At 46.1% G+C, this 17,469-nt stretch overlaps 1 protein-coding gene across 1 annotated transcript in view; it reads right to left on the bottom strand.

Annotated features, from left to right (window-relative positions):
• GPATCH8 (G-patch domain containing 8) overlaps positions 1–16,998 on the bottom strand; it is a 196,392-nt gene extending 179,394 nt beyond the window's left edge. The window contains exon 1 of the mRNA XM_030220366.1: positions 16,872–16,998. Coding sequence (XP_030076226.1) covers positions 16,872–16,916 — 45 coding nt within the window. The 5' untranslated portion in view covers positions 16,917–16,998. The remainder of the gene's footprint in view (positions 1–16,871) is intronic.
• Between the last annotated feature and the right edge of the window lie 471 nt (positions 16,999–17,469).

Below are 17,469 nucleotides of genomic sequence, written 5' to 3'. Positions count from 1 at the left end.
TCCAGATGAGCAGCAAGGGACAAGCCAGAGACTTTCCCTCGGAAGCATGCCAACGCTGCCACTTGAACCCAAAGGGAATTGTAAGCCAGGCCTTTTTCTAAGCCATCCTGCAAAAAATCCAGGACCGACGAGACTGTAGCCCACGTGGGTGTGACCACTTTTGAACCATACCACGCCTCAAACTTATGCCAGATCCGAGCATTAGCTGCGGAGGTAGACCGCTTGCGGGCCTGCAAGTGAGTGGAGATGACCTTGTTAGAGTAGCCCTTGTCTCTCAATTGCACCCTCTCAAGAGCCAGGCCATAAGACCAAATCGGCAGGGATCCTCCATAGTCACTGGCCCCTGAACCAACAGGTTCGGCAGCAGAGGCAACGGAAGTGGAGCCTCCACCAGCATCCGACGAAGGTCCGCGTACCACGAACGCCTTGGCCAATCCGGAGCGACAAGGATCACCAATCCTTGGTGCCATCGAATCATCAGAAGGACTCGCCCTATCAAGGGCCAAGGAGGGAACACATATAGGAGGCCGGAGAGCCAGGGTTGAGCCAGAGCATCCAACCCCGCCGAGCGAGGATCTCTCCTTCTGCTGAAAAAGCGAGGGACTTTGGCGTTTGCACTTGACGCCATCAGATCCAAACTGGGAGTCCCCCATTTGGCACAAATCTGAAGAAAAACTTCTGCTGCCAGTTCCCACTCCGTCGGGTCGATTTGATGTCTGCTGAGGAAATCGGCTTGCACGTTGCTCTGGCCTGCTATGTGAGCTGCTTGCAGCAGAACCAAGTGGAGCTCGGCCCAGTGGAAAATCTGAGCAGCCTCTGCGGCCAGGGCCCTGCACTGAGTGCCGCCCTGACGATTGATGTATGCCACTGCTGTCGTGTTGTCCGACAGCATCCGGACAGAAAGCCCCTTCACAGTCTTGTGGAAGGCCAGCAGAGCCTGAAATATCGCTCTCAGTTCCAAGCAATTGATGGACCATCCCGCTTCCACGGGTGTCCACTGACCCTAAGCATAGCTTCCCTGGCAATGAGCTCCCCAGCCCAAAAGGCTGGCATCCGTTATCACCAGGCACCAAGAAGGAAGCGCAAGCTGCATTCCCTGTCGCAGCATCCTGTCAGAGAGCCACCAATCCATACTGTGCTGGGGCGCAGGGAGCCATGTTAGTCTGCGTTGCTATTCCTGGGAGATCGGAGACCATTGCTGAAGCAGAGCAATCTGCAGCGGCCTCATGTGAGCTCTCGCCCAGGGAACCAGCTCCATGGTGGCCGTCATCGACCCCAGGAGCTGAACAAAGTCCCAAGCTCGCGGGCGAGGCATCCGCAGGAGTAGACAGACCTGATTCTGAAGCTTGCACCGCCTGTGGTCAGGGAGAAAGACGAACCCCGAAGCCGTGTCGAACCAGACCCCCAAATACTCGAGAGACTGCGAGGGGGTCAAGTGACTTTTGGGCAAATTGATCACCCAGCCCAGAGTCTGAAGAACAGTTATGACTCTGGTCATGGCGAGTCTGCCCAAAACCACAAACCGGAGAAACCGCGGATGCGGAGGCCAAATAGGAATGTGCAAATACGCTTCCTTGAGGTCCAGAGACATGAAAAACTCTCCTGGCTGTACCGCCGCAATGACGGAGTGCAGGGTTTCCATGCGAAAGTGTCACACTCTTAAGGCCTCGTTGACTCTTCGTAAGTCGAGGATCGGTCTGAAAGACCTGCCTTTCCGAGGGACCACAAAATAAATGGAGTAGCGACCACAGCCGCGTTTGGCGGGAGGCACCGGCATCACCGCTCCGAGGTGCAGCAAGACTTGCAAGGTCTCCTCTACCGCCACCCGTTTGACGGCAGTGCCACATCGGGATTCCAAAAAAGCGTCTCTCACCAGGGCAACGAATTCCAATCGGTAGCCTTCTCTGATCAGGTCCAGGGCCCACTGATCTCAAGTAATCTTGGTCCACTCCTTGATGAAAAGGGAAAGATGACCCCCTACTGCAGGAATCGACGAGTGGACCAGCGTCCCATCATTGTGGAGGACACCCCTGAACTCCTGGCCATTGGCCGGTCACTGCGGAACGTTTGACGAGCGAAAGGAGTTCCTCTGCTGAAAACGAGCACGTTGAGAAAATCCAGCAGAGCGCCTTGGGCGATACCTGCGAGCTTCGCGGAAACGTGGCCTGGAAGAGGAGGGAAAAACAGGACTTTTGGAAGAAGGCCGTGGCCTATCCTCAGGTGACCGTTGGGATTTAGAGTCCCCTAGCTCTTTAACAATCTTTTCCAATTCCTCTCCAAATAACAGAAGGCCCCGAAAGGGTAACCTCACCAGCCTCTGCTTAGAGGCCATGTCAGACGAACAATGCCGCAGTCAAAGAAGGCAGCAGGCGGCAACCGCCACAGACAACTGCTTAGCCGAAGCTCGGACCAGATCATAAAGGGCATCAGCCAAAAATGACAGAGCAGACTCCATACGCGGGCCAACCTCAGAGAGGGAGCCCGTGCCATCCTCGGGCTGATCAACCGCCTGCTGTAACACAAAGCCCCGCTGCTGACCTGCGTTTACAACAGCAGGAGCAGCGCTTAACGCCTTCAGCAGCCATCGCCCAACCGGACAGTAATATAGAAATAAAATGGCGGCTTCGCACCAAAACTTACCCCGACAGAACGCTGTCCGCATGAACCTCCCCGGAGGAGTTAGGCACCACTCTCACCTCAGAAGACCGAGTCAACGAGCTCCGGTCAAGCTGCACTGAACCAGAATCTCTGGAGAAAGCCTCAGAACAGCCATGCAATAAAAGCACGCCCTTTTTTTCACACTGTTAGGAAACTTGGAGGCAGGCAGCAACAGAGGGACTCCGGTAGGAAGTGGGGGGATGGGGTAAGGCAGGGACAGGGAACAAAACCAAGTATGCCTTCAAAGTGGGCACCACCAGCCACAACACCCCCTCTCTACTGGCAAAGCAGAGGAGCCACCCCAGGCAGAATTCCAGGAGCTGATCAAGCGACGTCCACACCTGCTGGGAAATAGCGAAAGATACATACCTGTAGCAGGTATTCTCTGAGGACAGCAGGCTGATTGTTCTCACTGATGGGTTGACGTCCGACAGCAGCCCCAGGTCCAGAAATCTTCCTAGCAACAAAGCTTGCTAGAGCCCTCGTGCACACAAGTGCACGCACTGTGCATGTGCGACCGTCTTCCCGCCCGAACATGCCCCTCAGTCAACTTACAAAGCAAGACAAGGGAAGAGACAACTCCAAAGGGGAGGTGGGCGGGTTGGTGAGAACAATCAGCCTGCTGTCTCGGAGAATACCTGCTACAGGTATGTATCTTTCGCTTTCTCCTAGGACAAGCAGGCTGCTTGTTCTCACTGATGGGGTATCCCTAGCCCCCAGGCTCACTCAAAACAACAAACAGGGTCAATTAGGCCTCGCAATGGCGAGAACATAACATTGATTGACCTGAAAACATAAAGAACTAACAGAGTGCAGCCTGGAACAGAACAAAAATGGGCCTAGGGGGAGGGGAGTTGGATTCTAGACCCCAAATAGATTCTGCAGCACCGACTGCCCAAACCGACTGTCGCGTTGGGTATCCTGCTGAAGGCAGTAATGAGATGTGAATGTGTGGACAGATGACCACGTCGCAGTCTTGCAAATCTCTTCTATAGTGGCTGACTTCAAGTGGGCCACTGACGCCGCCATGGCTCTAACACTATGAGCCGTGACATGACCCTTAAGAGTCAGCCCAGCTTGGGTGTAAGTGAAGGAAATGCAATCTGCTAGCCAATTTGAAATGGTGTGTTTCCCGACAGCCACTCCCCTTCTGTTGGGATCAAAAGAAACAAACATTTGGGCGGACTGTCTGAATGGGCTTGTCCGTTCCAGATAGAAGGCCAATGCTCTTTTGCAGTCCAATGTGTGCAACTGACTCTCAGCAGGGCGGGTATGAGGACGGGGAAAAAATGTTGGCAAGACAATTGACTGGTTCAGATGGAACTCCGACACCACCTTCGGCAAAAACTTAGGGTGAGTGCGGAGGACTACTCTGTTATGATGAAATTTAGTATATGGAGCATGGGCTACCAAGGCTTGAAGCTCACTGACTCTACGAGCTGAAGTAACAGCCACCAAGAAAATGACCTTCCAGGTCAAGTTCTTCAGATGGCAGGAATTCAGTGGCTCAAAAGGAGCTTTCATCAGCTGGGTGAGAACGACGCTGAAATCCCATGACACTGTTGGAGGTTTGACAGGTGGCTTTGACAAAAGCAAACCTCTCATGAAGCGAACTAAAGGCTGTCCAGAGATAGGCTTACCTTCTACACGATAATGATAAGCACTAAGATGAACTCTTACGGAGTTAGTCTTAAGACCAGACTCAGATAAGTGCAGAAGGTATTCGAGCAGGGCCTGTATAGGACAAGAGCGAGGGTCTAGGGCCTTGCTATCACACCAGACGGCAAACCTCCTCCATTTAAAAAAGTAACTCTTTTTAGTGGAATCTTTCCTGGAAGCAAGCAAGAATCGAGACACCCTCTGAAAGACCCAAAGAGGCAAAGTCTACGCTCTCAACATCCAGGCCGTGAGAGCCAGGGACCGGAGGTTGGGATGCAGAAGCGCCCCCTCGTTCTGAGTGATGAGGGTTGGAAAACACTCTAAGCTCCACGGTTCTTCGGAGGACAACTCCAGGACAAATGGGAACCAAATCTGACACGGCCAGAAGGAAGCGATCAGAATCATAGTCAAAGTCTTCCCCACCAAAGGTATGGGAGGATATGCATACAGGAGGCCCTTGCCCCAATATAGGAGAAAGGCATCCGACGCCGAAGTCTGGAACAGAACTGAGGGACCTTGTGATTGGTCTGAGTGGCAAAAAGATCCACTGAGGGAGTGCCCCACGCTCGGAAGATCTTGCGTACCACGCCCAAACTGAGCAACCACTCGTGAGGTTGCACTATCCTGCTCAACCTGTTGGCCAGACTGTTGTTTATGCTGGCCAGATAGGTGGCTTGGAGAAACATGCTGTGCCGGCGAGCCCAAAGCCACATCTGAACGGCATCCTGACACAGGGGGTGAGATCCAGTGCCCCCCTGCTTGTTGATGTAGTACATGGCAACCTGATTGTCTGTCTGAATTTGAATAATTTGATTGGACTGCATCTCTGAAAGCCTTTAGAGCGTTCCAGACCGCTCTCAACTCCAGGACGTTGATCGGTAGACCGGTTTCCTGGAGGGACCAAACTCCTTGAGTGTGGAGCCCATCGACACGAGCTCCCCACCCCAGAAGAGACGCATTCGTCGTCAGCACCTTTTGTGGCTGAGGAATTTGAAAGAGACGTCCCACGGTCAAACTGGATCGAATTGTCCACCAATGGAGGGAATTGAGAAACACTGTGGACAGCTGGATAACATCCTCTAGATCCCCCGCAGCTTGATACCACTGGGAAGCTAGGATCCATTGAGCTGATCTCATGTGAAGGCGGGCCATGGGAGTCACACGAACTGTGGAGGCCATATGGCCCAGCAATCTCAACATCTGCCGGGCTGTGATATGTTGAGACACTCTGACCAAAGAAACGAGGGCCAGAAGATTGTCTGCCCTTACTTCGGGGAGGTAGGAGGTAGGCCTGAGCTGTCTGAGTCCAGCAGAGCTCCTATGAATTCTAGTTGTTGAAGGAGATGGGACTTTGGGTAATTTATAACAAACCCGAGTAGCTCCAGGAGTTGAATAGTCATCTGCATGGACTGCTGAGCTCCTGCCTCAGAAGTGCTCTTCACCAGCCAATCGTCGAGATAAGGGAAGACATGCACTCCCAGCTTGTGTAGAGATGCCGACTACTGCCAGGCATTTGGTGAACACCCGGGGAGCAGAGGCAAGCCCAAAGGGCAGTACACAATACTGAAAGTGCCGTGTCCACAGACGGAATCGCAGATACTGCCTGTGAGCTGGCAGTATCGGGATGTGCATTGACCAACATTTTACAGGACCAGGACTCTGTACCAGTGACTTCACAGTGAGAATCCTGAAAGGTAACTTTAAAACCATACAAGAACGTAAGACCTTTGAAGTCAGAATAATTGAATATTTTAACACCCAACAGAAAGGACTTAACAAAGATCTGGGGTTCCTAGCCCATTATAAACCATAAAGCTGTATGTCTCTGTTGATCACCCTCTCCTCACCTATCCACACCCATCCTGTTAGAATATCAATGATATGCTTTGATGTCTCCATGCATACCTCCTACCCACCCCCATCCTCCCACCCTGTCAGACTGTCAAAGTAATGCTTGAATGTTTTCACTTATATACACTGTCAGCTAGCACATTTGCTTATTTCCGATCTGAGGAAGAAGGGCGACCTTCGAAAGTTAATCAAGAAATGTATTAAGTTATGTCCAATAAAAAAGGTATCTTATTTTCTTTTCCATGTTTTATTTTGTTTGATTTCTATTGATAACCTTAAGAGTGGACTAACACGGCTACCACACTCCTCTACTATAGTTCTCAGAATCCCTGCTATTCAGAAAGGCAGGGAAAACTGCTGCCTGGTTGAGATGGCAGGAAAAGACCAGCTTGGAAAGAAAGGAAGGAACTATTCGAATGGATTCATTGTTCTCTGAAAAGGAGATAAATGGATCGCCACAGGAGATCACCTGAAGCTCTGGGACTCTTCTTGCTGAACAAACAGCAACAAGGAACACCATCTTCGGAGTGAGATTCTTCAGGGAGGCCCGCTTTAATGGTTCAAAAGGTGGACTCCCAGGGCACTGAAAACCAAATTGTCTCATTTGGGCCACCCAGAGAGGGGTGGAGCAAAAGTGCTTAATCCCTCCCAAGAATCAAGCTACATCTGGATAGGCCACCATGGAGGTACCCTGAATCAGCCCTCGAAAACCAGAAAGAGCCACCAACTGGCCCTTCATGGAGTTGAGGAACAAATCTTTGTCCAAACCTCTTCAAAAGACAACCAGGATGGAAGACAATTGGGTTAACTTAGGGAGAGCTGATGATCCGTGCACCAGTACTCAAACAATCTCCAAATACAGATATTCAGTCTTGTGGTATTACTTCTACGCGGGCGATGTTCTTCTGTTCCTCCCTACTAACTCATTCTCCCTATCCATTCAACCTCTTGAAGACTGCCTGGATGCAGTCCAGAAATGGCTGGTAGATCAAAAGCTGGTACTGAACAAAGAAAAGACAATAGAATGTTGGTTTACCGGTGGCTGTCTGAAATAAGTACATAAGTATTGCCACACTGGGGCAGACCAAAGGTCCATCAAGCCCAGCATACTGTGTCCAACATTGGCCAGTCCAGGTCACAAATACCTGGCAAGATCTGGAAAAAGTTCAATACATTTTATGCTGCTTATCCCAGAAATAAGAAGTGGATTTTCCCCAAGTCAATTTGATAATGGTCTATGGACTTTTCCTTTAGGAAGCCGTCCCAACATTTTTTTAAACCCCACTAAGCTAACCGCCTTTACCACATTTTCTGGCAACAAATTCCAGAGTTTAATTACACACTGAGTGAAGAAAAATTTTCTCTGATTCGTATCAAATTTACTGCTTTGTAACTTCATTCATGCCCCCTAGTCCTAGTATTTTTGGAGAGAGTAAACAAACGATTCACATCTACCCGTTCCACTCCACTCATTATTTTACTGACCTCTATTATATCTCCCCTCAGCCGTCTTTTCTCCAAGCTGAAGAGCCCTAGCCGCTTCAGCCTTTCCTCATAGGGTAGTCGTCCCATCCCTTTATTATTTTCGTCGCCTTTTTCTGTACCTTTCCTAAATTCCACTATATCTTTTTTGAGATGCGGCAACCAGAATTGAACACAATATTCTAGGTGTGGTCGCACCATGGACCAATACAAAGGCATTATAATGTCCTCACTTTTGTTTTCCATTCCTTTCCTAATAATACCTAACATTCTATTTGCTTTCTAGCCGCCACAGTACATTGAGCAGAGGGTTTCAACGTATCAACGACGATGTCGAGATCCCTTTCTTGGTCAGTGACTCCTAACGTGGAACCTTGCATTACATAGCTATAGTTCAGGTTCCTCTTTCCCACATGCATCACTTTGCACTTGTCATCTGACATTTATACTTTTAGGGCTTTTTCTTTCTAATTTTGTGCCTATGGTTGTGTTGATGCAGAAAGCTACTGTGGGCAGAAGCATGTGGTAAATGAGAGCTTAGCACACACATTAGCAGGTGAGCGCAATGTAAGAAAATTTACCATCAAGTCTGAGGCGGCATAAAAGGGTTGGTTGCCCTGGTAGTCTAGTGGCCCCCTCCAAAGAATGAAAATGGATGTTAGTTTTCTGAGGCACTTTTATGGAGCAATGTCTCCTCTGACGGGCGTTAAATTGGATAGTTATGTTCAAGTGATGCTGACAATGACATTTTATCATTTTGAAAAAAAAAAAAATAAGCAAAAGTGCAGACCAGAACTAGTAAAACTGCATAGGGGGATCTTGTGCATTCCTGCTACCAGCATGTTTTCTGAGAGAACATTTTCTGAGGGAAAGATTGTGGAAGAAAGGAGAACTAGACAAAATCCGGAGATTGCTGATTTATTATTCATCCACAGATTGAAATCATAACAGTATTTTGATTAAAATTTAAAAACATACATCTTTAATGTTTTTCATTGGTTATAAGCAGTGGTGTGCTGGAGCCGGCTCGCAAGAGCCAGTTGTTAAATTTTTAAAGCTCTTGCGAGCCGGTTGTTCTGGCAGGCGAGCTGGCTCCTAGGGGCGGCACAACCTGGCGGTGAGGTAAGCATGACAGGAGGGAGCCACAAGCCATGCTTACCTCACCTCCCACAGCTCTGGGGGGTTTAAATCTTTGATTTACCTCCATCGCAGAAGCCGCAGTGAAAGCCCGTCTCTAGTCTTCCCTTCGTTCCCGTCAGTGTCCCGCCTTCTTCTGATGTCATTACCTCTTTCCGCGAGGGCGGGACACTGACAGGAAATGAAAGGAAGGCTAGAGGCGGGCTTTCCTTGCAACGGAGGTAAATCAAAGATTTAAACCCCCCAGGGCGGCAGGAGCAAAACGAGGGTTGCTGGACATGGATGGATGGAGGGAGGGGAGGGCAGGGGAGAGAGGAGGGTTGCTGGACATGGATGGATGGAGGGGAGGGCAGGGGAGAGAGGAGAGATTCAGGACATGGATGGATGGAGGGGAGGGCAGGGGAGAGAGGAGAGATTAAGGACATGGATGGATGGAGGGGAGAGAGGAGAGTTTCAGGACATGGATGGCGGGGAGGGAAGACAGGAAGGAGATGCACATGGATGGAGGGGAAGGGAGAGAGAATAAACACTGGATATGGATGGCGGGGAGGGAAGAGAGAGGAAGTGAGATGAACATGAATGGAGGGGAGAAAGGAGAAATGCTGGATATGGATGGAGGACAGGGAAGGGAAAGAGAAGAAGTGCTGGACATGGAGGGAAGAGAGAGGAAGGAGATGAGATAAGGGAAAAGGAAGAGAGGAGAAAAACAGCACATGGATGGAGAAAATAGGAAGAAGCTGGATCCACTGCACAGTCAAGTCTGCGGAGGACCAGAAATGAAGAAGAAAAGGAGGAGAGAAAAGAAATAAATGGAAAGGAAGTCCTGGAAACTGAGTCAAGGGAACAGATAGAGAGCAGCAGAATCAGATACTGGGCCAGCATGATCAGAAAAACAAAGTCAACAAAGGTAGAAAAAATTATTTTCATTTTAGTGTTTGGAATACGTCCACTTTAAGAATTTACATTTACATCTGCTATCATATTTTGCAGTGTATAGCAAAGTGATTCTTTCTTCTTAGGATTTCTGGTTAATTTTTGAAGAATTTGAATAGGGGCTATCTCTGTTCTGCATGTATTACTGCAAGGCCAAGTGTCTGAATAGGGATCTGTTTGTTAGGTTCTGAGATTTTGATCACATTGTTTTTCAGAGTTGGCAAGACTGTCTGTTCTCCTAATTCCTGGTCTGTATGTTAATTTGGTTTGTGTCATTTTGGGTAAACTGCAGAGCTTTTTTTTTTTCCTGGTAAAGGGCTTCTAAAACAGACATCATGTTATAAGAATCAGGTTCTCAACATTAAAAGTTTATATTTATTTACTTATTTGTGGCATTTTATCCCACATTAAACATGAATTAGATTGGAACCTGGGAGCATTTAATTCTTTTTTATCCTGGACAGAGTAATGCATTGCCGCCTCCCCCCCCCCCCCCCCCAGGCTCTCTACCCGGCTATAGCCAGCTCTGCAATTTGGCGGGGGGCGCAGAGGTGCACAGGGGAGAGAGCCTGTTAAACATTTACCAGCACACCACTGGTTACAGGCCTACAAAAGGCCCTACATAATATATAAAACCGCAAAACATGCAGGGGCAGAGTTTGCGTGGATGGGGTGGGGATGAGACAAACTTCGTCCCCATGTCAATCTCTAGGCAGTACCCTCCACCATCCCTAATATAGGGCACTGTGCAGCCACCAACACCTCACATAGCTGATCCAAAATGTTAGTAGCAGCCATTTTTCATATCATGATAAGCAGCCTGAAAAAGTTACATGTCTGAACTTCTGTAACTTTTCTATTTTTTCCATATAAAAGAATGGTCTGTTGTATTACAAATTGCTTGCTGTAACATAATTCATTAAAACATTTTTTGTTTCTGGTGACTTTAATCACCTTTCCTCAAACAGCGTTACATATTAACATGTGGACAGCCCCTCCCAAAATTATCTCAAGGGAAGGTGGAGGGATTTCTGGGGAACAGGAAACAGATTAACCAATTGGCTCCCTTACTCACAACGGATTAGACCAGCTCACTTCCACTTCCCTGCCTACAATGGACTTCCATATCATTGCTCACAACGGACAAGAGAGAACACTAGATCCTGCTAAAACACGCCCTATGACATAACATTATCGTCGCATGACGGGAAACCTCGCAACCTTCAAAGAGGTAAAAATTGCTACGTAAATACGAGGGTCCAGGAGAATAATCTTCAACACTGAATACAACAACAGACCTCTATCAAAATTATTGAACATCGCCAAATTGATCCTAGCAAACTACTTACCCTTGATCCACCTAACAATGACCACCCCACTCACAGAATTCAGCAACATACCCAAACTATCTAACAGAAAAATGACCAAACATACCACATCACATCAAATCGACAGAGACCAAAATAAAGGAAGAGAACCAATAAACTTACAACCTCAACAACAAGAAAAGAAAGGTCAAAATAAAACCACACAAACCAAAAAAACAACAATTAACAAAAGTCCATATAACGCCGAAAGTAGAAGACCCATACTAGAAAATTCAAATAGGATGCGTCAACGCCAGATCCGTAGTAAACAAAACAATAACAACAGACTGGATCACCGCAGAGAAACTTGATCTACTTTTCATCACTGAAACCTGGATCCATGATCAGAAAGACCCTATCATCTTAAACCTATGTCCCCCAGGTTATAAAATCACCCACTGGACCAGAAAATAAAAAAAGAGGAGGGAGCATAGCGCTTATATACCGATCTCACCTCACAATTGAAACCACCGCAGAATCTATAACTACCCACCTCGAAAGAGCCTCAATCAGAATTCACCATAAAACCCTGATAGACCATCTAAATTGCGTTCTATTCTATAGACCACCATGTAACTGGAACGAAAGCCAAACGGACTTTATGGACTTTGTTTCAAATATATGTGTATCCAACTCCAATACACTAGTACTAGGAGACATTAACCTTCACCTTGAAGACCCAAGCTCAACCAACGCACGAGAATGCAAGGACTTCCTTCAGTTATGTGACCTTACATGGCCACACATGCAAACAACCCACATGAAGGGTCATACACTAGACCTCATCTCATACAAACTATCCACTGATCAGAACTTAACCATAACACAAACTGGATGGGCAGAAACACCATGGATCGACCATTATAAACAAAATTTATCCCTAAAATGACGAAAAAGGGGCCCCTCTCCACACATGAGAACACACAATTCACACCACGAGAGGCCAGATAGACCCGACTACCTTCTGGCAACAGATTTACAAAGATGACTGGACAGCACAAACGGAATCCATATCTTACCTCTCAGAATGGGACAAAAGATGAAGACACATACTAGACGAAATAGCACCATTACAAACAAGAACCTCACGCAGACACAACTCAATACCATGGTTCAAGGAAGAACTGAAAAAACTAAAAACACAATCCAGGAAACTGGAACGCGCATGGAAAAAAAATAAAAGACGAACACACACTCAGCACATGGAAACAACAACAAAGAAAATACAAATATGCAATAAGACAGACCAAAAGATCGTACTATAAAACTAAAATTGGGCCGGACTACAAAAACACAAAGAAAATACATAACCTCGTGAACAAACTACTAGACACCACGCCAGTCACCTCTACCAATACTGATATCCCATCTGCTGAAAACCTTGCTAAATATTTCAATGAAAAAATTACAAACCTACGCAAAACTCTACCTCAGAACAACACGGAGATAGAAAACTTCATAAATGGTGTAGACCCAACCCCTGGCAAATACCCTGCTGACCAAATATGGTCAAACTTCGCCCTCCTCAGCACCTACACAGTTACTCAGGCGATCAAAAAATACTCCAACAGCCACTGTCAACTGGACACCTGCCCCAGCTACCTACTACAATCCGCCCCTCATCGTTTCATAACAGATCTCACTTCCAACTTAAACTTCATGCTCCAACAGGGTAAATACCCTGAAGATAAAGGCAACATCCTGCTCACCTCAATACCAAAAGACACCAAGAAAAAAGACAAACGACATTACCAACTACCGCTCAGTAGCATCTATCCCATTAATAGTCAAACTAATGGAAGGACTGGTGACCAAACAACTCAATGACTATATAAACAAATTCGATAGATTACACGAGTCACAATCAGGGTTTCGACCCCTACACAGCACTGAAACAGTACTACTCACTCTCCTAACCAGGTTCAAGCAGGAAATAGCAGTAGGCAAGAGCATTCTCCTCCTCCAATTTGACATGTCAAGTGCGTTCGACATGGTTAACCATAATATACTGCTAAGAATCCTAGAATATTTCGGAAGCAGTGGGAATACTCTCAATTGGATCAAGGGTTTTTTCTAACCACAAGAGCATATCAAGTGAAATCAAAAAACAAACATTGTCACCATGGAAACCAGAATGCGGAATACCACAAGGATCACCACTATCACCAATCCTATTCAACCTCATGATGACCCCACTAGCCAAGACCTTATCCACCCAAGGCCTTAACCCATTTATCTATGCTGATGATGTTACATTATACATCCCCTACAAACATGACCTAGCAATCACCAACGAAATCAACCTCAGCTTAAACATCATGAATTCATGGGCAAATGAATTCCAACTCAAACTCAATACAGAAAAAACACACTGAGGCTCATTTTCAAAGCACTTAGCCTCCCAAAGTTCCATAGAAACCTATGGAACTTAGCCTCCCAAAGTGCTTTGAAAATATGCCTCACTGTCTCATCATATCATCCCAACACAATACATACAAACCCACAAACATTAACATCCCAGGATACACCCTCCCTATCTCAGACAGCCTGAAAATTCTCGGAGTAATAATCAACCGTAACCTATCACTAGAGACCCAAGCGAAATCCACCATAAAGAAAATGTTCTCCGCAATGTGGAAACTCAAACATTGTAACATAGTAGATGACGGCAGAGAAAGACCTGTACGGTCCATCCAGTCTGCCCAACAAGATAAATTCATATGTGCTACTTTATGTGTATACCTGACTGATTTGTATCTGCCATTTTCAGGGCACAGACCGTAGAAGTCTGCCCAGCACTAGCCCCGCCTCCCCCCACCGGCTCTGCCACCCAATCTCCGCTAAGCTTCTGAGGATCCATTCCTTCTGAGCAGGATTCTTTTATGTTTATGCCAGATAAGTTTATCATCACCTATGAATACAAAGCAGGACTGTGATCATTGTAGCAGAATTTGAACTTTTTTCGTTGTAGGAGATCTTATACGTAATGCAGTTGAATAAAAGCATGAAATGACATTATGAATAAGACACTAAAATATGCTGTGATGTTGGGAAAACAATAGAAGAAATGGCAATCTGGTAATTATGGGATGATGATGTATAAAACAAAAGAATACATCTGGGAGATTAGTCCATTTGATTGATTGAGTATGAAAGGCATAGTGAGTGATTGTTGAGGCAGTTTGTAGTGTTTTAAATTTGTATAAAAAAATAATAAAGTGGAGTAAGAATAAAAGTGTTTGATACATTGGAAAAAACTTGTGGAATAGTTACTTAAGATAGAAATTACATCAGTGTAACTAGATAAAAAGTTTGATACTCATTTGAAAATAGATATATATTCATTGGAGAAATCCTGAAAACCTGACCTGGCGAGGTCCAAGGTTGGACACCCCTGCTCTAAATAGACAAAAAAAAAAAAAAACCAAACAAACCCCAAAACTGGACAATGCTAAGCTTTAGTAAAAAGGTTCCTTAGTGGCTTACCTTTGGCAAACATATTGCATTGTTTAGCGACTCTGTCCTGCTAAGACTGAGAACCATTTTATCCACTAACCTGTCAGAAAAGCTACTCTAGTGATATTAAATTATAAATCATTAAGCTGCAGCGGCATCTGTTTTCAGAAGCTGGTCAAATCAATATTATTTGATACACTGACATTCATACTATGGTACAGCAAGGCAATTTATCTCCCCCCCCCCCCCCCCCCAACACACACAAAAACAAAGGCAACTAAGCACGATTCTTTGTGGTATCAAAAGACAAAAGGACACAGGAAAGACGGCAAATAAAGGAATGATAATACTGTTTTAAAGCCCCTTTGCCTATTTTCCATAAGACTGATTTACGGCTAGTGTACACGACAGGAGGATGTCAACTGAAACACTGGCTCCATAATCCCTAGAATATGCATTAACACTACATTACCTTTCCCCAGCGAAAATGAAAATTGCATATCAAGCCCAGAAACACACACAGTTAATCTTGACTCTTTAGGGCTACATAATCGTCACTATGGATTCTGTAGAGTTAGGAATCCTTTTTTTGTTGTTGGTGTGAATATATTATTTGTAGGATGTGTACTTGTGACCTAACTTCCTAGAACAGCATTAGCCAACCTAATTTTTGTCCCCAGGTAAGTCACGTGTCTTACTTTATCTTGAGGTTTGGGACAAGCACTTTTCTAGCAGGCCCCTTTCATTTAAGCTCCCTTTGACTATTTCCACAACAGCATTATGTCAAGTATAAATATTCAATAAAGATCAAGAGAAAGGAAATGTCCTGTGTGCGTTTTCAAAAAGACTGAGCAGTCGAAAAGGAAACATTCCCTACCTTCATCCAAAAAAAAAAAGGTTCTCTTTACATTAAATCTTTAAGGCAAATATGAATCTTCTGCATGTTAATATTTTGGGGGAAAGTGACACCCAGCAACGGCAAAACATTTCCCAACAATCCTATTCCTGATCTGCCCTCTGTGAAATCAGACCAACCAAAGAGAAGAAGCTTTATGCAATGTCCAATCTAGAACTGCAGATGACTATGATCTGTTGAAATATCTCTCTTTACCTAAGAACATTTTAGTTCTAAACAGGGCTGCATTTCAATTAAAATGTTAATCAAGATTTGTCACTTGATTAAAGGTATGTTAATTTTTTTCCCCATTGCTGCTCCATGTGACTATGGGCACGTCACTTAACCCTCCGTTACCCAGCGTCACACAGAGGTGCAGTGGGAAAATAAATAGTAATTACAAATTTTAAATTGAAATGCAGCCCTAAAAAAAATTAAAAAATTAAAAGATATGACAATGAATTGAAAAATTACAAATTTAAGAATCTAAAACAGAATGCAGAACAGCTATAAACAGCTTTACAGTTTCCACAGCATACTTCAGAAAAGTAAGCCTAATTCTAAAGTAATTTAAGACTATGATACATACCCTGATGGGTTCACAGTGGGCCTACTGTAAAGGGCCTCCTACAGCATCTTTTAGGTGATACAAAATATGGGTGCCAGGGCTGTGTTCAGGGTGGAGCTTGCTTTGCATTAATTTCCTATCAACAACTTTAAGGTACATTTAAGACCTTGACCCTAGTATTTAAGGCAACAAAAGAAAATGACCCTGATACCGGTAATAATATATTTCAGGATGCTGGTTACTGACCTAATAACCCTGCTATATGTGGCCATCATTAAAGGTAGTTCAACGCACTCCCAGTTATAGAGCTTTTTCTGTCCTGTCCCCTATTGGGCTTGAACAGCATTGATTTTTCCCTCTCCATAATCCTTGAGTGGTGGGGGTTACCCTCTGTTATTAAAAAGAGAGACTATGTACTTTATTGTATAAGGTGGGTGGGAGAAAGCGACTATGTATGGGGCGAGGGAGCTGCTCCTTGCGTGCCATCTGATGCAGCCCTACACATTTTTTTTAGCTACTGTTATTTCTATATATTGTATATACCAATGCAAGCTGCACAATATTATTGTGTACCCTGTATTTTTGCGATTACATAAAGTATTTATATTCCACTAGTCACAACGTTTAACAAGGGAACGTATCTCCACTGGCCCAGGGCTGGGGATGACGTAAGGGCCCCCGCCGAATTATACACCGCCGAGGTAAGCAAGAAGCCGCAGGCCAGAGCCCCAAGAGAGAAGGAAATGAAGGGACGTAATGGAGACCCGCGGCCTGGGCGCGCCTCCCTCACCTCACAACGCCTCCTCAGAAAAAAGGGAAATAAACACAGGCCATTCGCCAGACCCGCGGCCTTTTCCTGTTTTACCTGGAAGTCCCGGTCCTCGTTGAACCGAGAGAACCTGTCAGCCATTTTTCTGCTGCACCAGCGACTCCCCGATACCTTGTCAACCTCCGCCGAGCTACCACAGCCGCAGCAGCTACCGAGGGCAACAAGAGAGGACAGCGCGACGCTCCTCCCCCGCTCTGCGCAGGCGCCGCCTCGCCCGCTGCAGTCAGTCAGGCCGCTGCAACCACCTTACCCTCTCCCCGCGCTACACATCAGCCCAGCACGCGATTGCGCCACCTAGTGTTAAAAAAAACTCTTAGATAGAACATCTGCTTACATCCGGCGGCGTTCTGTGCATTGAAGATTCTTCTTCCTGCCACGCCTCCCCCCCCCCAAACAAACAGTAGTAAGATGAAAACAAAGGGGCGGGGTCTGTGACTAATCACAGAAGAAAATAAAAATAAAAACCCAGCCAACACCAAAACCCAAAACTCACCCGGCTTTGCGCTGAGTGAGCTTTCCGTTTCTTTACGTTCGTCGCGCGCTCGCATGCTAGAAGCGCTTTGCCAGAGAGCACGGCCTTGCTTCAATCAGAAAGCGGCTTGCCTCGATTGACGGCCGTAGCAACCAATGAGCC

This window comes from Microcaecilia unicolor, chromosome 12 (assembly GCF_901765095.1).
Source record: "Microcaecilia unicolor chromosome 12, aMicUni1.1, whole genome shotgun sequence".
Classification (NCBI taxonomy): Eukaryota; Metazoa; Chordata; class Amphibia; order Gymnophiona; family Siphonopidae; genus Microcaecilia; species Microcaecilia unicolor.
This window is presented reverse-complemented; position numbering and strand designations above follow the sequence as displayed.